Below are 24,382 nucleotides of genomic sequence, written 5' to 3' on the forward strand. Positions count from 1 at the left end.
TTTCAAAACATTTTGGGAGCCTAATCCCCACTGTGGGCTGAGCGGACCCACGTGGATTCTCAGTTCAGCAGAAGAGGGGCTTCGATTACAGCCAGTAGAAGGGTCATTGTGCTTCTACTGAGGGACAACATGATGGAAGAGCATTTCAGTAAACATCATCAGTGCTATTCTGATTTAATCCCCCTGGCCTGTACTCTAAGGAATGTATCAACTTCTAAAGAAATGACTAGAATCCAAGGACATTTGCTTAGTGGATGAATATGTTCATTTCTTTCAAGTACAGTCTGAATCCTCTGACTTTCCCTCCTGGTATTTTTGCACAGGCTCAGTAGATGCGCAGCTCATTTGGGCATCACTAGAAATATCTGTGTAGTACTTCAGGTCTTGATCCCAAAATAATTTCAACTGTTCTTAATCTGGCAGAGAGTCAGTTAAATGATCCTTTTTTTCCCCTTTAATTTCCTTAAATGCCATTTCCGTGAGTCCTTCTATATTCAATTTTATGATTGTATCTTCCATTTGGTCTTCCTACACACCACCCTAAAGAATTGGGCCTACTTTGTCTGCTGTTTCCCTGCAGCCCTTTTCCTGAAGAGAGATGGCATGGTAAGACTCCAATGAGAAAACAATTAGTCTTTGTCAGCATCAGTTTTTCTTATTAGAGAACAAGGTTGTAAGCCTGCAGATGTTAGTGTGGTAAAGGTACCAGAGTACACAGGGCTTCAGCTCTTTTTCAGCTATTACATCAATGTCACAGAGGTATGTAGTGTGAGAAGGGTTATGCTGTGAATAAGATAGGTTATGGGTTGGCCGGGGAAGTTACCTAGCGGCTTCTCTTTTCCTCTGGCCTCTATATAAGCAGTTTGTATCCTCATAACTGAGTGGTTGAGCATCACTGTCCCTCCTCTCTTTCATGTGGCTCTGCATCCTAGGAGAAACTGGCCTTCTATAGAAGTAGAAAGGGAGTCATAGATCTATGTAGAAAGGTTCTTCTCTTAGAGGGCACAGACACACTAAAAGCTATCCAATAAAGATGCAACACAACAAACACCCAGACAGTTGGCAGAGTGGCTGCTCTCACTAACCACACACTGCTGTCCGTCCTCCCACCCTGAAGAAGACACCATGCTTAGAGCTTCAGATTACCCATCTTGAACTGCTGCATTTCTTTCTTCTCCAGATTCTTTATCCAGACCAAGACGGACAGTGTTCACTAGAGCCATTGAGGGCCGTGAACTGCATTGGCAGGACAGCCACTTACAACGAATAATCAGCAGTGATGTATATATAGCTCCTGCCTGCCAGCAGGAAAGCGAGAGACTACTCTTTAATTCCCAGGGTCAGCCACTGTGGCTTGGTAAGTGTACCTTTCCTACTCTAAGAATTTCAGAGCCCAGTCTCACCTCATGCCAGACCTGCATGAGCCATCTGTCTGGGTACCAGCAACGCAACTACAATTTGGACAGCTTCATACAGATCTTTTGGGGCCTTGACTAGGGCCTCAGGATATTTATATAAAGCTTGAGCCATTTGCATATGTACTCAGCTGAGGTACAGTAACCTCAAATAGAAGGATTTGTATTCTGTTTCCTAAGTTTGGGGAGGGGAAAGGAGTTAATAAATCTCAGAGTACTAACACAACCAATAGACATCAGTTCACAGGCTCTCTTAGCCAGCAGTTAACTGAGCAGCATTATAATCTACTCTGAAATTACATGTTTTGCTGAAAAGGCATGAACTTTAAAACTTAAATTACCCTGTACTAGTAGCTAAGGCACTATCTGCATTTGTCACCAAGCTGTCTCCCTTTCCTCATTCCTTCCTTGATCGTAACAGGATAGAGCTGTTCCACTGTGGACCCTCCTCTGGCCTTCTGTCAGTCTCTTCTTGACTTTATCACAGAATGCCCATCACAAACTAGACATTTTTTGTTAATATTCACTTTGAGTCTTACAACAATGACGTATGTTTTTATTACCATCTCCCAATTCCCTACCTCCATCCCTTACCCCATACCTTTGTCTTTCACAATATCTTGCTGGATCTGGATATGTGCCTGTCTGTCTCTTGAAAGCCTTGACTAAACTCACTGTGGGTCATTACCTGAAATTCCCTTTGATTATATTTCCTCTTCTCTGATCCAGCACTTCTAAAACATAAATCTAACAAAAATGTGAAAAAAAATACCTCATTAATAAATTTGTAAATCAAAACAACACTGAATTATCATGTTTTGATTGTCAAATGGTAAGGGATTTTTAAAATAAAGATAATTGGGTTTTGGTGCCAGAGAGGTTGCATAATGACAGGTAGGAATGTAAACGCTTACAGCATTTCAACAACACTTATCAGAAGCCTTTAAAATACATTCCTACCCTTTGATCCAGGAATTCTACATTTAGGAATTTATTCTGAGTTATAATTAACTTAAAAATGCATAAAGTTATGGGATTTATTCAAGTATGGATATAAATAATGTACAGATGAGAAAAATTGGAAACAATCTAAATGTCCAATAATAGATTGATTGACTCGGATAGTATACATATTTAGTGGAATGATATGTAATCATTTTTAATGTTATAGAAGTATATCTAATGATATGGAAAAATATTTACAATGTGTTATTAAGTGGAAAAACGAAGTTACAATAATTATATCATAACCTAATTTTTTAAAAGTTGTGGTATATTTATACAATGGAATATTACTGAGCCATAAAAAATAATAAAATAATGCCTTTTGCAGCAACATGGATGGACCTGGAGATTGTCATTCTAAGTGAAGTAAACCAGAAACAGAAAGAAAAATACCATATGATATCACTTATATGTGGAATCTAAAAAAAGACAAATGAATTTATTTACAGAACAGAAACAGACTCACAGACATAGAGAACAGACTTATTGTTACCAGGATAGGGAGGAAGGGAATGGGAAGGGATAAATTGGGAGTTCGAAATTTGCAGATACTAACTACTATATATAAAATAGATAAACAACAAGTTTCTACTATATAGCACAGGGAACTGTATTCAGTATCTTATAGTAACCTATAATGGGAAAGAATATGAAAACGAATATATGTATGTATATATATGACTGAACTATTATGCTGTACACCAGAAACTGACACATTGTAAACTGACTATACTTCAATTAAAAAAAAAATTAATTAAAAAATTAAAGAGTTAAGTGTAAAAATAATATCTCATTTTTATTAAAATGGAATAGAAAAATCTGTAGATAGATATATATAGTTCATAAAAATATATGAAAGTGGAAATAATCATTATCTCTGATTTTTTTTCTGTTTTGTTCCTCTATATTTTCAAGATTTCTGCAATTATTTCTATAATTTTTAATGTTTCTTAAAAGAAGTCACAAAATAAACCATAAATCTCATTATAATCACTTCCTCATTTATAAGCCTTTGGTAGCCCTCTTTTATGCCTAAGGTAAATCCAGACTTCTCAGTATGGCATTCAAATCTCTTAACATTCCAGACTCTACCTTTTCACCCTGTCTCTAGCCACATAACCCAACTCTACACAGAACTACTTGCCATACTCTGAAGATGCTACATAAAATATCTTTCTATGATTTACTTATATGCCTTTGTTTATATGTTCCCTTTGCCAGGGGAATGCTTTTCCCTGTTTGTCTACCTATGTTAAATCTTGCTTGTCTTACAAAGCATACAGCTCAAATATTATTTTCTTTCTGTGTGTATTTCTATCATGTCATTTCTTTTTAACTATTTTATAATGATCTGCTTATGTATCATTTGTGAGCTCTTTGAAGGAAATGACCATCTCTTATTCATCTTTGTATTTCCTTTGCCAAGCATACTACCTGGCATATAAAAGGTTCTCAGGAAACATAAGATAAATAAATGAATGAGGCCTTTCCCTTTGTAAAGGTAGTTAGTTGCTACATTGAGTTCCCATAGTACATGTTCACAAAAGGGTACATTTTATTATCTAAGTTGTATGTCCCTTTTTACACCAAACCACTACACTGAGGCTACAAGGTATCTCCTTGGAGGTGGTGACTTATTCAACCGTATATCACTAAAAGATAAAATACGGTACACAGTAGACACCAGGTTGAATCTGAGGAACTGAACTAAACACAGTCTCCCTTTGTCAAGCATGGATTTTCCTGACTTGAAATTTTAACTCAACCAAAATATTTTCTCATCTGGTAGAGCATGTGCCTACAGCCTGTGCTCGGGTTGATGCCCTGCGTTCCCATGGTTACCCAAAAGAGGCCCTCAGACTCACGGTGGCCATTATCAATACTTTGAGGTTGCAGCAGCAACGGCAGCTGGAAATCTACAAGCATCAGAAGAAAGGTATAGTGATCGGGAGCCAACTTAACTCCTTAGGCTGAGACTGATAAGGATCCTCAGAGGCTGCAAGGCTGAGTACTTAATTTTCACTAAGTTTCATAGTGTGGCAGGGGCTGGGGGATTCTAGGTCATTCTACCTGCTTTGTGGAATGCCTCCATTTACAACTCTTTGAATCTCAGTTTTCTTATCTGTAAAATGGGAATAATAATGCTGTCCTGCCTCTCTCACAGGGTGATCGAACCCACTAAAATCTGGTATAAGAAGACCCTTTTTAAACCATAAAGCTGTATCTACATATGTGTGCTACCGGCAGGCAACCTAAATGCATACCTCGTGGCCTTATAGCTGGCTGATAAGCTTGACCAGTCTTATCAACCTCAGCAAGACAATGACGAAAGCTTTATTGTGAGTCTCAGGGCCAGCGTCTGAAAGAGACTGAGGAAGAGACCAGGGTGAGACAGAGGGCATGTGTCTCTGTCACTCTCTAGAACTTTGACCTGCTTGTTTCTAGAACTGTTGCAGAGAGGAACTACAACCATCACAAACCTAGAAGGCTGGGTTGGCCACCCCCTGGATCCCATTGGCTGCCTGTTTCTCACTTTGACCGAGGCCTGCCGCGTGAATGATGATGGCTACCTGGAAGTGTCAGGTACAGGGGTCAGCCTGAGACAAGAGGAAACTACCCTTGGGAGCCCTCTCCTCCCTGACAGAGTCTGTTTTACCCTTTCTGCAGCCTTTTTTTCCTCTTTTCCATACTGGACCTCCCCTGAGAGGTTTCCAAGGTCTTTTTCTCTTTCCCACCTTCCTTTCCCACCTTGTGGACTGGCCCTGTCCTACCCACTCATTTTAGCTTGCCAGCCTTCCTTTGCTCCTCTCTCTTCCCTACCATGAATTCCTAAAGAGTGATCCAAGAGGAGTAAGAAGGGCTAGAGGGATTAGAGGAGTCAGAGGCCAAGTCCTCAGAGCAGTCTAAGTGGGAAAGAACTTCCATCAGGAGTGTGCATATCCCTTGCAGTTACATAGTACTCTCATGTTTCCCTTGAACATTCTTCCTCATGGTAGTTTTGTACCAATTTTACAAATGAGAAATAAAAGGGAAGTAATTTAGTAAAGTATCAAAGCATCAGGGACTTGAGACAGAATTGATTGTCCTTCCTTTATATCATCACTATATTGTATACATACATCTATTATAGTATTATAGTATTTAACACTCTGTGTATAAGTGATTATCTCTTACTAAATGTCAGGTCCATGAAAGCAAAAATTGTGACTTAGCTATGATCCCAGCACTTAATCCAATGCCTCCCATTTAATAGTCTTCCATAAATATTTTTCACATGAATGAAGGGGAAAAGGAAAGAAATTAAGACTCTGATTTTTAAACCTGTGCTCTCTTCTTGAAACTTTGAACCCAGAGGTGGAACATATAAAGTAATAATAGCATAGAAGTTGAAAGTGTCACAAAAGTAATAGTTTTAACTGAATGGATTCAGATTTCTCTACAAGGAGTGGCCCCAGTCCAAGTTAGGGCTACCCTATCTTCCTTCTGATCCCCTGAAAAGGGAATCATTGTATTTGGTCTGTTTTATCTGCACAGTGACACTTAACATCTTGAAAACCTGAGGTTGTACTTGAGATTTTTTCACCACAGACATACACTTAGCTTCTGCCATATACCAGGCCCTGGAGGTACCTAGGGCAATAAGATAAAGTCTCCTTCCTTTAAGATTCTTACATTCTAGTGAAAGAGACAGACACAAAAATAGATAATTATAGTATTACTTAACATTCTAGCAAAAGATCAGTAGCATTCTATACTTCCCCAGCTGGCCTAGCCAGTTCTTGTATCAGGAAGGAGCAACCCTGTGTAATCTTTTTCCAGTATGTTTTTCTTACTGCTCTAGTGTTTGACTCAGCTTTCCTGTGTTAGCTATTGACCAAGCTGTATCCTAAAGTGGGAGGGAGAGAATCAGAAGAATCCATGGGGCCTGACCTAAGGAATCTGATGCCCTGTTGTCCTCAGATATGAGTGAAAACAGACCTCCTGTGTACCAGCATGTGCCTGTGGCTTCAGGCTGCCCAAACAGCCATGAGTCCTACCTGTCATTGGCCCTGGAAGTTGCTCTGATGGGGATGGGTCAACAGAGGGTGATGCCTGAAGGCCTCTACGCACAGGACAAGGTGTGCCGTAATGAGGAGCAGCTCCTGAGTCGACTCCAGGAGCTGCAGCTGGATGATGAGCTAGTGCAAACACTGCAGAAACAGTGCATCTTACTACTGGAAGGTAAGTAGAGGAGGGGCTGTTGTCACAGAGTCTTTGGCCTTTGACTATGGGTTCTCCTCTCTTAACAGAGCACAGGTACAGCAACATTTCTGACATTAAAGTGCAGTAAACATTACCATGGCTAGCAAACACGTGTGGGATCCTAAGGCTCAAGTCCATGCAGACAAATAAAAGCACACAGAGAAGTAACTGGCTGGCTTATCTTCTTCCTGCAGGAGGCCCCTTCAGCGGTCTGGGAGAAGTCATCCACCGAGAGAGTGTTCCCATGCATACCTTTGCCAAGTATTTGTTCTCAGCTCTGCTGCCTCATGATCCAGACCTGTCATATAAATTAGCCTTACGTGCCATGAGGTGGGTAGCCCTTTCCTAGCCCAGTTACCTCCACCAAAGCAGAAGTCATCAATGCTCTTTTTCTTTGTTTACCTCACTTTCTTTTCTTTCCCTCCTTTTCTATTTTATTGGATCTGCCACTGGCCTGCCCTAAAATGGCTCAGATATTTTCATATGATCTAGAATTCCTATCTGGGATGCCTTGCTGGGGACACACTTGCTCCCTGGCTATACTCTCAGTGGATTGTCTGAGGAAGCCCCTGAGTTTTAACAGATATGGAATACCCAAGACCTGAGTCTCTATGTTTTGGGGCCAGTTTGGAGTTGTAGCCCTTTCATACTTAATTAAATCATGGTTCCCAGACATAGATCACCAGATTCATCTGGGGAAGCAGAAATAAATCTAATCTATATCAAGACTTGAGAACAATGAGCTATGGGCATCCTGTTTCCAAACTGGAATAGGATCCTTGGTTCAGGCAGGCGGGCCTCCAGGGTACAGCAGACCATACAGAAGAATTTTTGTTAAACCATGAGGCTGAGAGAGCTCCTCAGCTCAACCACAAAGGACTGCTCAGGATTACTTGGCATATACTTTCTAAACTTTTAAAAATAATCTTACGACTTTTGAGCTGCCTTCCAAACCCATCTGCAGTAAGGACTATTCAGCTTGAGTTCTACAAGTGACCAGGCACTCACCTCATATAAAGTACAGTATAGATTTTACAACTGTCAAAATTCTTCTTTAACCCTTTCCTGCCCGGTTCCTCCCCAACAAAAAACAAGCTTCCTTAAGGTGGCTCAGAATGGCAACGGTCTGGGTGGTAACTGATGATTCTTCCTGGATCTTCTAGGTTACCTGTTCTAGAAAACTCAACTTCTGCAGGTGACACTTCCCACCCTCACCATATGGTATCTGTGGTGCCCAGCCGTTATCCTCGCTGGTTCACCCTCGGACACTTGGAATCACAGCAGTGTGAACTGGCCTCCACCATGCTGACTGCTGCCAAAGGTGAGCACAGACAGACCTTAGGCTCCAGCTCCCCCGCTACGCCTGCCTGGTCATGGCCTGTCAAAGGCTTAGCCTGCAGTCTCCTGAAGAAGCTATTCATCCTCCCTTAACTAGTCAGAGTGGCAGGGATCCTCACTTTGATTGCTGCTATTAGAATGAACACCTGGGTCTAAGCCAGAGTTTTGCCCTGTTACTAACTGTAGGACTCGGAATGAAATCATCTTTAAGGTAACTTTTTTTTTTAATGAGGGGAGGTAATTCGGTTTATTTATTTATTTATTTTAATGGAGGTACTGGGGATTGAACTCAGGACCTCCTGCATGCTAGGCACCCTCTCCACTTAAGGTAACTTCTAAATCTAACCTTCCATATGATAAAATCACTATTTTTCTAAGCCTCCGGTTCAAAATCTATAAAATGGGGATCATTGTTAGTGAACCTGTCAGCTTCCCAGGGCCAATGAAAAATTCAGTGAAGTGATGACTAAGATGGAGCTCCAGATCTCTTTACAGATAATGAGAGTGTATAATTTTTCCAGGGCCCTGGTCAAAAGATAGGCAGTCCAAAGTGACTCAGGCTTTTGACCTCCCATACTTCACTTAGCGATGTAGGTTTCATCACAAACAAGTGAAAATAAACCCCAGGGAAGATACGATAGGATACTAGCTACCATGCACTGTGAGTATTTTTCTGATACCAGGAAACTACGTGGATTTTTCAAGCATTTTTAAAATTTAAAATAACTTAATGTTGTATATTCTTATTGCAAAAAAATGCATGCTTATTGTAGAAAAGATAAAAGACACATAAATCAATATAAAAATGATCAATAAACTAATATAAAAATTGAACAAAGAACATGATCAGACAGGTCACAGAAAAAAAGATAACATAGGACTTTTAAACAATTAAAATGCCTGCCCTCACTTGAGAAATACAAATTAAAATTACTCTGAGATAACATGTTTCACCAATCTTATTGGCAAAAATAATAAATTTGATAATAAACAACCATGTGGGAAGTGGAGGTGGCACTGGCCTGATATGGAGTGTCCGATCTCAAGCTGGGTAAGGATGACTACACATCCAAGATGTTCAAATAACCTCAAGCACAAGAAATATGAAGACGAATATACCAAGGCATATCATAATCAAATTGCTTATAACCAGTGGTAAAAGAAAAAAATCTTTCTTAAAAGCAACTAGAGGGAAAAAAGATATATTACATACAAAGAACAGAAGATAAGTATGAGAGCAGGTTTCTCATAGAAGCAGTGTAAGCCAGAAGAGAGTAGAGAAAAATCTTTAAAGTACTTTGAAGAAAACTTTTGACCTCGACTTCTATACCAGTAAAAATATCTTTCAAAAACAAAGGTTAAATAAAAATCTTTTTCAGAAAACCACAGTTGAATTAGAAATCAATGATAAAAAGATATGTGGCAAATCCACCAAAGTTTTGGATATTAAACCACACACTTCCACATAACTCACTGGACAAAGGGGAAAAAAACACAAGAAAATTAGAAAATGTTTTAAAGGGAATGAAAATGAAAGCACAACATATAAAAATTTGTGGATTGGACCACAAATTAGAAGGAAATTTTTAGTACTTAATGCCTTTATTTGAAAAGAAAAGGTTCAAATCATTGATCTCAGATTCTACTGTAAGAAACCAGAAAAAGGGCCTCTCTTGCTCCCTCACCTTCCAAGACGGTACACACACTCTGTCTGTGGAGTGTGTATCTGCTTTTACTTTAAACTGAACACCCAAACCCACACCTCTTGGTCTTTTCTCTTGCCTTCTGAGACAGCCTGCACTCTGTCTTTGGAGTATACATCTCTCTAAATAAATCTGCTTTTACTCAAAAAAATAAAAATGAAAGAAAGAAAATAAACCAGAAAAAGAAGAAAAAATGAAACCCAAAGTAAGCAAAAGAAAGGAAGTAATAGAAATGAGAGCAGAAATCAATGAAATAGAGTATAGAAAAACAGAAAAATCAATGAAACAAAAAGCTAGTTCTAGAATAAACAAATGGGACCTAATGAAACTTACAAGCTTCTGCACAGCAAAGGAAACCATAAGTAAAACAAAAAGACAACCTACAGAATGGGAGAAAATCTTTGCAAATGAAACCAACAAAGGCTTGATCGCCACGATATATAAGTATCTCATACGATTTAATAAGAAACAACCAAACAACCCAATCCAAAGATGGGCAAAAGATCTGAACAAGCAATTCTTCAAGGAAGACATACAAATGATCAATAAGCACATGAAAAAATGCTCAATATCACTAATTATCAGAGAAATGCAAATCAAAACTACAGTGAGGTATCACCTCACACCAGTCAGAATGGCCATCATTCAAAAATCCACAAATGACAAATGCTGGAGAGGCTGTGGAGAAAGGGGAACCCTCTTACATTGCTGGTGGGAATGCAGTTTGGTGCAGCTACTATGGAAAACAGTATGGAGATTCCTCAAAAGACTAGGAATAGACTTACCGTATGACCCAGGAATCCCGCTCCTGGGCTTATATCCAGAATGAACCCTACTTCAGGATGACACCTGCACCCCAATGTTCATAGCAGCACTATTTACAATACCCAAGACATGGAAACAGCCTAAATGTCCATCAACAGATGACTGGATAAAGAAGATGTGGTATATTTATACAATGGAATACTATTCAGCCATAAAAACTGACAACATAACGCCATTTGAAGCAACATGGATACTCCTGGAGAATGTCATTCTAAGTGAAGTAAGCCAGAAAGAGAAAGAAAAATACCATATGAGATCACTCATATGTGGAATCTAAAAAACAAAGCATAAATACAAAACAGAAATAGACTCAGAGACATAGAATACAAACTTTGGTTGCCAAGGGGGTGGAGGGTGGGAAGGGATAGATGGGATTTTAAAATTGTAGAATAGATAAACAAGATTATACTGTAAAGCACAGGGAAATATACACAAGATCTTATGGTAGCTCACAGAGAAAAAAATGTGACAATGAATATATATATATGTTCATGTATAACTGAAAAATTGTGCTCTACACTGGAATTTGACACAGCATTGTAAAATGATTATAAATCAATAAAAAATCTTTAAAAAATTTAAAAAAGCTAGTTCTTTGAAAAGATAAATAAAATTGAAATCTCTGTCCAGACTGATCAAGAAAAAAAGAGAAAAGACAAAAATTACCAATATGAAGAATGAGAAAAGTGACATCACAACAAATTCCAATGACATTAAAGTGATAATAAGGGAATTTTATGAGCAACTTGATGCTAATAAATTCATCGTGGACTAATTCCTTGATTGATACAAACTACCAAAGCTCCCTCAAGAATAAATAAGAATAAGCTTAGTATATACCCAAAAGAATTTAAAATGTGGACTCAAACATATATTTGTATACCAGTGTTTTTAGCATTATTCATAGTAGCCAGAAGTTGGAAATAACTCAAATATCCATCAACAGATGAATGGATAAACAAAATGTAGTATATGTGTGTATGTATATACACATATAGATACACACACACACACACACACACACACACACACACACACACACACACTGGAATATTATTTAGCCATAAAAAGGAATGAAATTCTGATACATGCTACAACATGGATGAGCCTTGAAAACACTATGCTAAGTGAAAGAAGCCAGGCATAAAAAGATGAACACTGTATGATTCCACTTATATGAAATATCTAAAATAGCCACAGTGAAGAAACATCAGTTGATACTAAGCTAGTGGTTGAACATTTGATGAGGAACAGGATATTTACATAATCTCAAAGTATCTTTCTACATAATATTTATGAGTCATAAAGGGAAAAAGTATAACTCTATAAGAGAATAAATAAACCTGGCAGACATCACTTTAACAAAGTGGTCACAGTTAATATCATGAACTCATAGAGTCAGAATGTAAAATAGAAGAGAAATTCATAGAGACAGAAAGTGGAATAGAGAGGCCAGGGATAGGAGGAATTATATTTAATGGGTATAGAGTTTATATTTGGGATGATGAAAAAGTTCTGGAAATGGATAGTGGTTATGGTTGCACAATATTGTGAATGTATTTAATGTCACTAAATTATACCCTTAAATGGTTATAATGGTATATTTCATATTATGTGTATTTTACTACAGTAAAAAGAATAAGTAGAAATGAATTTTAAAGAAATTGAAAGTTAAAAATAGTTAAAAACCTTTCCACAAAGAAAATCCAGGCCTAAATGGCTTCACTGGCAAATTCTACCAAACACTTAAGGAAAATATAACAATTCTGTAACTCTTGCAGAAAATCGAAAAGGAGGAAATCTCAAGTCTATAAAACCAGCACTATCCTGATACCAAAATCAGACAAAAATTATAAAAAAGCAAACTCAGACTAATAACTCTCATGAGCAGAGGTGAAAAAATTCTTAATAAAAAATTTAACAGATTGACTCCAATAATGTAAAACAGGAAAATACAGCATAACCTTAATATAATCAAGTAAGATTTACCCTAAGAATGCCAGGTTGGTTTAACATTCAAAAATCAGTGACCGTATTTCACCATACTAACAGAATAAAAAAGAATACTCATATGACCATCTCAGTAATACAGAAAAAGCATTTGATAAAATCCAACATTTATTCCTAGTAAAAACAATTAAATCTCTAAACAAACTAGGAATAGAAGGGAACTTCCTCAGAGTGATAGCGGGCATCTATGATACAGCTACCCTTATACTTAATAGTAAGAGATTGAATGTTTTCTTCATAATATCAAGAACAAGGCAAAGATGGTTGCTTTTACCTCTTCTATTTCAATATCATACTGACAGTTCTAGCCATATTGCAATAAGACAATAAAAAGAAGTAAAAGATACCCAGATTAGAAAGAAAGAAGTAAAACTGTCTTTATTCTCTGATTCTCTGATGACATGATTGTCTATGTAAAAAATCCTATGGAATCTACAAAAAACTGTTAGAAAAAAAACCATTAGAACTAACAATGAGTTTAACAATGTTTCAGGATTCAAGATCAATATACAGAAATCAATGGTATTTCAATATACCAGCAATGAACAATCAGAAATTGAAATTTTTTAAATTATCATTGTAATAATACCAAGAAAACATGAAATACTTGAGAATAAACTTAACAAAAGATGTATAAGACCTATACAATAAAAATTATAAAACATTGCTGAAGAAATTAAAGACTTAAAGACATTGCACTCATGGATTGGAAGACTCAGTATTATTAAGATGTTGATTCTCAAAAAAAAAAAAAAAAAGATGTTGATTCTTTACAAATTGATGTATATATTTAATGCAATCCCTACCAAAATCCTAACAGGCTTTTTTGGGTAGAAATTGATAATCTGATTCTAAAATTCAGAGGACCTAGAATTGCCAAAAAAAACTTTGCAAAAGAAAAACAAAGTGGGAAGACTAACACCACCTGATTTCAAGACTTATTATAAAGCTATAATAATCAATAAAGAGTTATTGGTATAATGATAGACAAATAGGTCAGTGAAAGAAAATAGAGTCCCAAAATAGACCCACACATATGGGATCACTTTATTTCAATAAAGGGGCAAAGACAATTCAGTTGAGGAAAAGAATAGTCTTTCAACAAATGGTACAACATATACAAAAATTGCTTATGATGGATCAAGGACCTAAATGTAAAAGCTAAAACTATAAAACTTTTAGACAAAAACACAGGACAAAATCATTTTCATTTTTAGTTGGGCAAAGATTTCTTAGATAAAACACTAAATGCACAATCTATAAAAGAAAAAATTGGCAAATTGGACTTACAGAAATTAAGAACTTCTGCTCTGTGAAAGTCACTATTGAGAATGAAAAGATGAGCCACACAGCCTGGGAGAAATATTTGCAAATCACATACCTCATAAAGAACTCTCAAAACTCAATAGAAAGAAAATGAACAACTCTTTTTTCTTTTAATGGACAAATAACCAAAGATACACTCCACCAAAGAAAATACTCTGCTGGTAAATGAAAACGTGCTGACTATCACTAGTCCTTAGGGAGATGCAAAGTAAAACCACAATAAGAGAAAGGCTAAAATTCTAAAAACAAAAAGCAACCATGACAAAGACTGACTGTAGCAAAGACTAGCAAGGATGTAGTGCAGCTGGAGCTCTTGTACATTGAAGGCAGCAATATAAGTTGAAGAAGCACTTTGGTAAACCATTTGGCAGTTTCTTTAAAAGTTAGACACCTACAGATATGATCCTGGCATTCCAGGACGCAAAAGAAATGAAAGCATATATCCATACAAAGACTTCAATGTGAATGTTCAGAGCAGCTTTATTTTTAACTCAAAACTGAAAACAATCCAAATTTTCATTAACAGTTGAATGGATACTAACCATACAGTGGCTACTATTCAGTAACGAAAAGGAATGTACTATTGATACATACTACCTACTATTGGATGAGTCTCAGAATAATTATGCTAAGTGAAAGAAGCCAAACCAAAGGAAAACAGAACATACTGTATTATTCCATTTATATAAAATTCTAGAAATGCCCATTATAGTGAGAGAAAAAAGATGAGTGGTTTCCTGGGAATGGGAGCTGGTGTAGGATAGGATGGAAGGGAAGAAGGGGTTACCAAGGGCCACAAGGAAATTTGGGGGCAATGGATATATTCATTATATTGATGTGGGGATGGTTTCTTAGGGCATACATTTATCAAAGTTTATCAAATTGTACATTTTAAATATGTGTTGATTATTGTATGTCAATTACACCTCAATAAAGCTGTGAATAATATTAATAAGTAATGATAGCAACTGATTATAGCCCATTGAGTAAAATAGGTACTCATGAGTTTTATACTGATATGAATAATAGATGAGTGGAGTGGAATGCCAAATGATGATTATGGAAGGAATGATGAAATAAGAATATACAATTTGGCAACCATATAATACTTAATTCAGTCTAGAAACATCAGTAGATATTAAAACTAGTGGGTGAACATTTGATGGGGGATATTTACGTAGTATCAAAGTATATCTCCACAAAATACTTGTCAATCATAAAGAAAAAATGTGTAACTTTAGAGAAACCAGGCATACATTGCTTTAATCAAGTGATCACAGTTAATATCAGTTATGGGTCAAGTCAAAATCATATATTACCTGACAAGAAGCAATAAGAATTCAGCATCACTTCTTTGATATTACGCCAAAAATGCAAACCTCCATCTAATCATGAGGAAACATCACACATACCCAAATTCAAGGAAATTCTACAAAATTAGTAGTCTAATCTGCAAAAGTGTCAAGGTCATGAATGTCAAAGGAAGACTGAAAAGTTTTTCCAAATTGTCAAAGACTGAAAAGATATGACAAACTAAACGTAAATCGTAATTTTGTACAAAATCTTATACACACTTACACAAGATCACATTATGTTTAATTTGTCATGTCTCTTTAGGTGATACTAATATATCAGTACAAATTTTGTGATTTTGATGGTTATGTTGCAGAAGAGTATGTAGAAGAGTATCCTTGCTTGCCAGAAATAGACTGCAATATTCAGGAGTGATGGGGTATCAAATCAGTTACTTTCAAGTGGTTCGGGGAGTTGGGAGGAGAAAAGATGATGCTTGTAGTAAGTTTGAAATTATTTCAAAATAAAAGAAAACATTTTGATAAAACATTGTGTTTGCAAAGGTGTAGAGTGGGAGTATAGATTGGTAATCTTTTGTGGAGGGCAATGTGGCATATCCATCAAACTTACAATGTACATAGCCTTTGATCCAACAATTTCACATCCTGAATTTTATCTTACAAATATATTTGTACAAATATGAAATGATGTTTGTACAAAGTTATTCACTCCAACCTTATTTGCAATTGCAAAGTGTAAGTACTAAAGAATAAGTTATGGGAATTAACACCACATAGGACTTGAAATAATAGAAAGACAAAGTGTTGAAGTTTTACAGGGACAACAATGACCAGAACTAATGAAGAATAGAAATTTTTTGGAGGGCAGAAATTGAAGATGTTGACATGACCATGACTAAAGGCATTCAACAGTGAAGCACCATGAATATGCCACTGACTGGTTTGTTATTCGTGAAACAAGCTAGATTATGCCATGAAAGACTGAACCTTTAAGGTGAGTATAGAATATGAGAAGATTGGCTGCAGAAATTTCAGAAGTATTACGGTATAAAATAGCTGGACAACAATGATGAAAAAGCTTCTCTTCATGAAGTAGATGAAAATTATCTTGACAGTTTGATGTTTCAAAAGTTGTTCACAACTTATTCTTAGTATGTAAACAAAAAAGCATGGATAATCAAAGAAATATCTTCTACCTGGCTCAATAATCTGTACCAAAGGCATGAGCTCACAAGCTGGAATGGAAGACAAATATATAGTCATTCCTGGACCACTACTTCCCATACACCTCATGAACTTCTTGTGACCGAGAAATTTTACTCCCAATGACGAGCAAATATAAATATTTATTTTTTTATTTTCATACTGTGTACTTGCAGTGGGTAACTTCCGAGTCTTCCTAAAAGAATTACTGCAGAAACTTGATCAGGTATACCTTAATGATGCCATTTACATTTGCTGATACTTGGAATACCATTGATAAATATTTAGCACAGACTATGGCTTACAATAGTGTTTGAAAGTAAACTTGTAGATAAGGGTTTTGAAGGTTTTTGTGTCACTAATGAGAAGATATATAGTCTCACTACTTATACTAAAATTTGCATAAAGTCTAAATAAGTCAAAGCCTTGCTACTCAAAGTGTGGTCAGTGGACAAGCAACATCAACATGACTTGGAAGCTTGTTAGAAATGCAAATTCCCAGACCCAACTTCAGACCTACTAAATCAGAATCTCTATGGGTGTAGCCCAAGAATCTTACGTTTGAACAAATTCTTCAGACGATTTTCCATGCCTACTAAGGTTGTAGAAGCACTGAGTGAGAACAAGCTGACATTGAAAAATACTGAATATTATAAGTTACATACCTGTTGTACATTCCCTGCAAGATAGAAAAATTGCTAAACTAGTATTAACCCAAAGAAGCATGAATCTAGTAATGATGATAATGATGAGATGTGAGATGTAATACAGATGAAAAAAAATTTCCATAGACAGTATGGGGGAAATGTATGCTCATTTATTAGTGAAAAGGGATTATGGCTGCTCACTTAATTGGAAGAGACTGCTTATTTAGAAATCTGTATTAATGAGAGACATTATGCTAGAACTACACCTTTTTTAAGGATTTCTATTGTAGTGTTGTATCATCATTAAAGAATCACTTTCCTGGCCATCATTAAATACCCAGCTCTAATCTTTGGTGACAGTGATAGCAATGAGAATGAAGCCTTTTGTCCAAGATCCTCAAGAAACCAGATGGAAGAAGTATTTATTGTATGCTTGTGTATAGATACTTAGCTTGATTTGAGGTTTTATTGAATGTTTTCCTTATGAATAAAGAATACTAAGTATTTGTGGTCTATATCACACTATTTCATTTATCAGTTTATTACTATGTCAAAACTACAATATTAATTTTACTATTTGTCCTACCTATTGTGAATGTTCATACTTTCACTGCACAAATAGTAATATGTTTAATTATGGGATGCTGCCCCAGACCCTCTGTGGGTATTAAATATAGTATATGCACAAATTATCTTTATGTAGTTTTAAAAATAATGAATTTCAAATGCATTCAGAACCCAGGGGTTTTGAATAAGCAGTTGTGGACCTATACATACATAAATGGGATACTCTGTAGCCATTTATTTTAAAAAAAGAACAAGAAGCTCTTTATGTCCTGATGTGGAATAATCTCCAAGATATTCTGATATGTAAGGGGAAAATGACATGCAAATCTGTATATACCATGCTACCACTTGTGGAGTTTTTTTTTTTTAAGAGAGAGGAAATAAAGTATTTCCTTATTATGCATAGAATATCCTGGAGGGTAAAACAAAAACTGATAATATTGGTTGCTTATAAGATTAGAGTTGGGTGAATGAGGGTCAGAGGTAAAGGGGAGAAATAGTTTTTCATTATTTACCTTTTGTATCTTTTCTACATTGAGCCATGGTGACTATTTCCAAAATTTAGAATTATAAATGTGAAAAGAATCATCTCAAACTGAAATGCAAAAATGAGAAATGAAATGAGAAAAAAGAATGGGGGCAGGGGGGTCCAGAACAGAATATCTGAGAACTATGAGACAATTATGAAAGATATATAATATATACAGTATATTCTGCAATACCAGGAGAAGAATGAAAAGAGAGAAGAAATATCTGAAGTAATAATGGCTAGAATTTTCCAAAATTAGTAACAGAAACCAGAGCACAGATCTAGAAAGCTCAAAGAACGCCAAGCAGGATGAATATCAAAAAATTTTCTCCTAAGCATATCCTGTTCAAACTGCAAAGAATCACAGACCAAAAAGAAAATCTTGAAAGAAGCCAGAGAACAAGATCACCTTACCTATAGAGAAATAAGGATAAGAATTATATCACCTTCACTTTACAAACCATGTAAGCAAGGGAGAGTGAGGTGAAATATTTAAAATGTTGTAAGAAAAAAAACACCAACCTAGAATTCAGTATCGATAAGTAAATTATCCTTCAAAAGTGAAGGAGAAATAAAGACTGTCTCAGACAAAAACTGAGGGACTTTATTGCCAGAGACAATAAAGTACTTGCAAGAAGTCCTTCAGAGGGAAGGAAAATGATATAGATCTGAGATTCAGATCTATGTAAAAAAAAGGAAGAGTGTTAGAAAGGAATAAATGAAGGTAAAATAAATCATTTGGGTTATTTTTTAATTCTTAATTGAACTAATAATTTTTTAATTCTTAATTGAACTACTGCTTGTTCAGAATAATAATAGGAATGTATTGGGTTACTGCAGCTTAAAGATAAATGAAGTCAATGAAAGCAGTGATGTTACAGACAGAGGGGAGAAGTGAGAATGCTATTATAAGGTACCTTATGAAGTGGTATACTTATTTGAAAATAGATGAGTTGTAAATATATACTACAACTCCAAGGCAAACACTAAAATAATCTTTTAAAGAAATAAGATCATGAGACGAGAAAACTGAATCATGGAAAATCCTCAGTTTAAACCAGATAAGTCAGAAAAAGTGAAAGATTTTTTTTAAAATCAAGAAACAAAAAATGCATTGAGTAAAGAACAATTACAAATGTGGTAGATATTAAACTGTATCAATAATCACTTTAAATGTGAATTGTTTAAATAGACCAATTAAAAGATAGAGACTGACAGTGGATTTAAAAAAAAAAAAAAAAGACCCAACTATATGTTGTCTACAAGAAACCCACTTTAAATATAAAGACATAGATTGAAAGTAAAAGGGAGAGGATCGATGACCTAAATACAAGAGCTAAAGACCTAAATACAAGAGCTAAAGCCATAAATTTCATAAGAGAAAACAGGAGTAAATCTTCATGTCCTCAGATTTGGCAATGAATTCTTAGGTATAACACCAAAAGCATGAGCAGCAAAAGAAAAGAATAAATCAGACCTCATGAAAATTAAAAACTTTTGTTCATCAAAGGACATTATCAAGAAAGTGAAAAGACAACAATATGTTTATAAACTGTATATGTGATAAGGGTTTAATATACAGAATATATTAAGAACTACAACTCAAAAACAAAAAGACAAATGACTGAATTTAAAAATAGGCAAAAGACTTGAAGAGACTGTTCTCCAAAGAAGATATACAAATGGCTAATAAGCACATGAAAGAAAGGTCAACATCATTAGTCGTTAGGGAAATGAAAGTTAAGACCACAATGAGATACCACTTCACACCCACTAAGATAGCTATTATTTTTTTAAAAAAATTTTTTAAATAACAAGTGTTGATGAAGATGTGGGGAAATTGGAATCCTTGTACATTGCTGGTGGGAGTGTAAAGTGGTGCAGCACTGTGGAAAATAGTGTGATGGTTCCTGAAAATTTTAAACAAAATTAACATATGATCCAGCAATTACACTCCTAGTTATATACCCAGAAGAATTAAAAACAAGGACTCAGACGGGTAATTTATATGCCAGTATTCATTGCAGCATTATTCACAATAGCCAAAAGTTGGAAACAACCCAAGTGGCCATCAGCATGTGAATGGATAAACAAAGTGGTATATACATACAGTGGAACATTATTATCAAGTCATAAAAAATGATGTTCTGATAACATGCTACAACATGGAGGAACCTTGAAGACGTTATGCTAAGTGAAATAATCTAGATACAAAAGAATAATTATTGTATGATTCCACTTACATAGGCAAATTATATTCCACTTATATAGGCAAATTAATAAAGACAGAAAGTAGAATAGCAGTTACCAGGGGCTAAAGGGAGAGGCAGTGGTGAATTAATGCCAATGGGTACAGAGTTTCTGTTTCGTGTGGTGAAAAAGTTTTGGAAATAGATAGTGCTGATATTTACACAACATTATGAATGTGATTAATACCACTCAATCATACACTTAAAGTGGTTGAAATAGCAAGTTTTATTGTATATTTTTACTATAATTAATTACTAGATAGATAAAGGAACTAATAAAGAGGCAGTGTTAAAACAAGCTAATAGACTCTAAATGCAAACACTAAATAGCACTGGGCCTCATTTTTATCCCAGTACCTTTAGGCAGATACTTAACTCTTCTATAATTGAGTTTCTGTGCTTTACCTTTCCATATATTTTCTACTAAAAACAGAGGCCAGGGCTTAAAAACAAACAAACCACACATATTAGGTGTTGCAAGCACTCTTGCTCTCACTCTCCATACCCTGTAGACTCACTACCAAACTAACTGCACTGAAAGCAGAAAGACTCTGGAAAAGATGCTCTCCCAGGAAAACATGCATACTAATTGAGCCGGTTTGTTATTTTCATCTCTAAAATTGTCTCTTAACCACAGATTCCTTCAACAACAATAAAGTATGGAGAAAGGTATACATGTTAACACAATTCAAGAGAAACCTGGAGTACCTGTATTAATTTCAGACAAAGCACACTTCAATACATGGAAAATTATCAGGGATAAAGAGGAGCATTACATAGTGGTAGATACGTCAGTTCTCTGAGAAGTCGTAATAATCCTTAATGTATATGCATCTAACAACAAAGCATCAAAATATGTGAGGCAAAAACTGATAGAACTGCAAGGAGAAATGGACAAATCAATTATTATAGTTGGAAAATTCAAAATATCTCTATCAGTAATTGATAGATCCAGCAGGCAGAAAATCAGTAAGGTGTACTTGAACTGAACAGCACTATCAATTAACTGGATATAATTAACGTTTACAAAATACTTCATCAGACGACCATCAGAATACACATTCTTTTCGAGCTCACACTGAACATTCACCAAGATAGACCACATTCTGAACCATAAAACACACCTCAATAAATTCAGAAGAATAGAAATCATACAAGGTATGCTCTCAGATCACAGTGGAATTAAACTAGAAATTAATAATGGAAGGAAAACTAGAAAATCCCCAAATATGTGGCGTTTAAACAACATACTTCTAAGTAACACACATGTCAAAGACAAAATCTCAAGAGAAATTTTTAAATATTTTGAACTAAATGAACATTAAAATACAACTGGTCAAAAGTATAGGATGTAGAGAAAGCAGTGCTTGGAGGGAAATTTTGTAGCATTAAATGCATATGTTAGAAAAGAAAGAAGATTTAATACGAATAATCTATAACCTCACACCTGTTAGAATGGCTGTTATCAAAAAGACAAGAGATATGGCGTGCACTGTTGGTGGGAATGTAAATTGGTAGAGCCACTCTGGAAAATAGTATGGAGGTTCCTCAAAAAAATAAAAGTAGAACTACCATGTATGATCTAGCAATCCTACATCTGGACATATATCCAAAGGACATGAAATCACTATCTCAAAGAGATATCTGCATTCCCATGTTCATTACATTGCAGCATTATTCAAATAGCCAAGATTTGGAAACAACATAAGTGTCCATTGACAGATGAATGGATAAAGGAAGTGTAGTATACATACATACACATACACACACATGCACATACAATGAAATACTATTCAGCGATCAATAAGAAGGAAATCAATCATTTGCAACAATATAGATGAACCTTGGGGGCACTATGCTAAGTAAAATAAGTCAGAGAAAGACAAATGTATGATCTCACATATGTGGAATCTAAAAAAAGCTGAACTGTAGAAACAGTAGATTGGTGGTTTCCAGGGGAAGGAGGTGGAAGAAATGAGGTGATGTTGGCCAAAGGATACAAACTTCCAGTTATAGGATAGATAAGTTCTGGGGATCTGATGTACAGCAATGGTGACTATAGTTAACTTTATTGTACACTTGAAATTTGCTAAGAGAATAGATCTTAAACGTTCTCACCTCAATGAAAAAAAAAAAGGTAACTATGTGAGGTGATAGATATGTTAAGTAACCTTATTTTGGTAATCATTTGCAATAAATATATCAAATCACATTATACAACTTAAACTAACAGAGTATTATATGTCAATTATGTCTCAGTAAAGTCAGAGAACTAACAGTAGCTGACTTCAAGACTTAAAATAAAGCTATAGTAATCAAACTGTGGCATTGGCAAAAGAACAAACAAGTAGTTCAGTGGGACAGAATAGAGAGCTCAGAAACAGACCCACACGAATATAGTCAGCTGATCTTTGGCAGAGGAGCAAAGGATAGTCTTTTCAACAAATGGTACTGGGAGAACTGTACATCCACATTTTAAAAAATGATTATAGACACTGATCTTACACCTTTTACAAAAATTAATTCAAAATGGATCATAGACATAAAGGTAAAACACAAAACTATAAAACTTCTAGAAGATAACATAGGAGAAAAATCTAGGTGACCTTGGGTTTGGCAATTACTTTTTAAAATATGACACCAAAATCACAATCCATGAAAGAAAAATTGATAAGTAGGACTTCGCTAAATTTTAAAACTTATGTGAAAAGCACTGTTAAGAAATTGAAGACAAGCCATAGACTGGGAGAAAATATTTGCAAAACACATCTGATAAAGGACTTGTATCCCAAGTATACAAATAACTCTTAAAACTCAGCAATAAGGAAAATAAACAACTGGAATTTTAAATGCACTAAAGACCTGAACTTATCCCTCACCAAAAAAGATATATGGATAGCAAACAAGCATATAAAAAGACACTTAGCATGATATGTCATTAGGGAAATGCAAATTAAAACAAAAGCTAGATACCACTACGTATCTGTTGGAATGGCTAAAATCCAAAACACTGACAACACCAAACATTGGTGAGGGTGTGGAGCAACAGGGACTCTCATTCATTCCTGGTGAGACTGCAAAAGGTCCAGCCACTTTGGAAGACAGTTTGGCAGTTTTTTTGCAAAGTCAAACATAGTGTAACCATATGATCCAGCAATCATGTTCCTAGGTATTTCCCCCAATGAGTTGGAAACTCATGTCCACACAATAACCAGCACACAAATGTTTATAGCAGCTTTATTTGTAATTGCCAAAAACTGGAAGCAACTAAGATGCCCTGCAGTAGATAAATGGATAAAAAAAAAATACAAAGGTAGTCGATACAGTGGAGTATTATTTACCAGTCAAAAATGAGCTACCCTTCAATAATTGGTTCTAGGAAAACTGAACAACTCTTGCAAAGGAATGAAATTAGAACATTCTCTAACACCATATACAAAAATAAACTCAAAATGGATTAAAGACCTAAATGTAAAACCAGAAACCATAAAACTCCTTGAAGAAAATGTAGGCAGAAAATTCTTTGACATAACTTGTAACAGTATTTTTTTGGATCTGTCTCCTAAAGTAAAGGAAATAAAAAGTACAAATAAGCAAATGGGACCTAATTAAACTTAAATTTTTTGCACAGCACAGGATTCCATCAACAAAACAAAAAGACAGCATACTGAATGGGAGAAAATATTTGCAAATAATATGACCCATAGGGGTTAAATCCAAAATATATAAACAGCTCTTACAACGTAACATCAAAAAAACAATTTAAAAATGGGCAGAAGACCTGAATAGACATTTTTCCAAAAAAGAAATACAGATGGTCAACAGGCACATGAAAAGATACACATCATCATTAATCATCAGAGAAATGCAAATTAAAACCACAATGAGATATCACCTCACACCTGTCAGAATAACTATCATCAAAAAGAACACAACTAACAAATTTTGATAAGGATTTGGAGAAAAGGGAACCCTCATTCCCTGTTGGTGAGAATGCAAATGAAAGTGGT

General features: G+C 35.5%; 1 protein-coding gene across 1 annotated transcript in view; it reads left to right on the forward strand.

Annotated features, from left to right (window-relative positions):
* Positions 1 to 24,382, forward strand: part of ZSWIM5 (zinc finger SWIM-type containing 5) — a 139,019-nt gene that overhangs the window by 107,408 nt on the left and 7,229 nt on the right. The window contains exons 6-11 of the mRNA XM_010946096.3: positions 1,181 to 1,357; positions 4,210 to 4,356; positions 4,866 to 5,003; positions 6,381 to 6,641; positions 6,857 to 6,992; positions 7,826 to 7,983. Coding sequence (XP_010944398.3) covers positions 1,181 to 1,357; positions 4,210 to 4,356; positions 4,866 to 5,003; positions 6,381 to 6,641; positions 6,857 to 6,992; positions 7,826 to 7,983 — 1,017 coding nt within the window. The remainder of the gene's footprint in view (positions 1 to 1,180; positions 1,358 to 4,209; positions 4,357 to 4,865; positions 5,004 to 6,380; positions 6,642 to 6,856; positions 6,993 to 7,825; positions 7,984 to 24,382) is intronic.

Source organism: Camelus bactrianus, chromosome 13 (assembly GCF_048773025.1).
Source record: "Camelus bactrianus isolate YW-2024 breed Bactrian camel chromosome 13, ASM4877302v1, whole genome shotgun sequence".
Lineage (NCBI taxonomy): Eukaryota > Metazoa > Chordata > Mammalia > Artiodactyla > Camelidae > Camelus > Camelus bactrianus.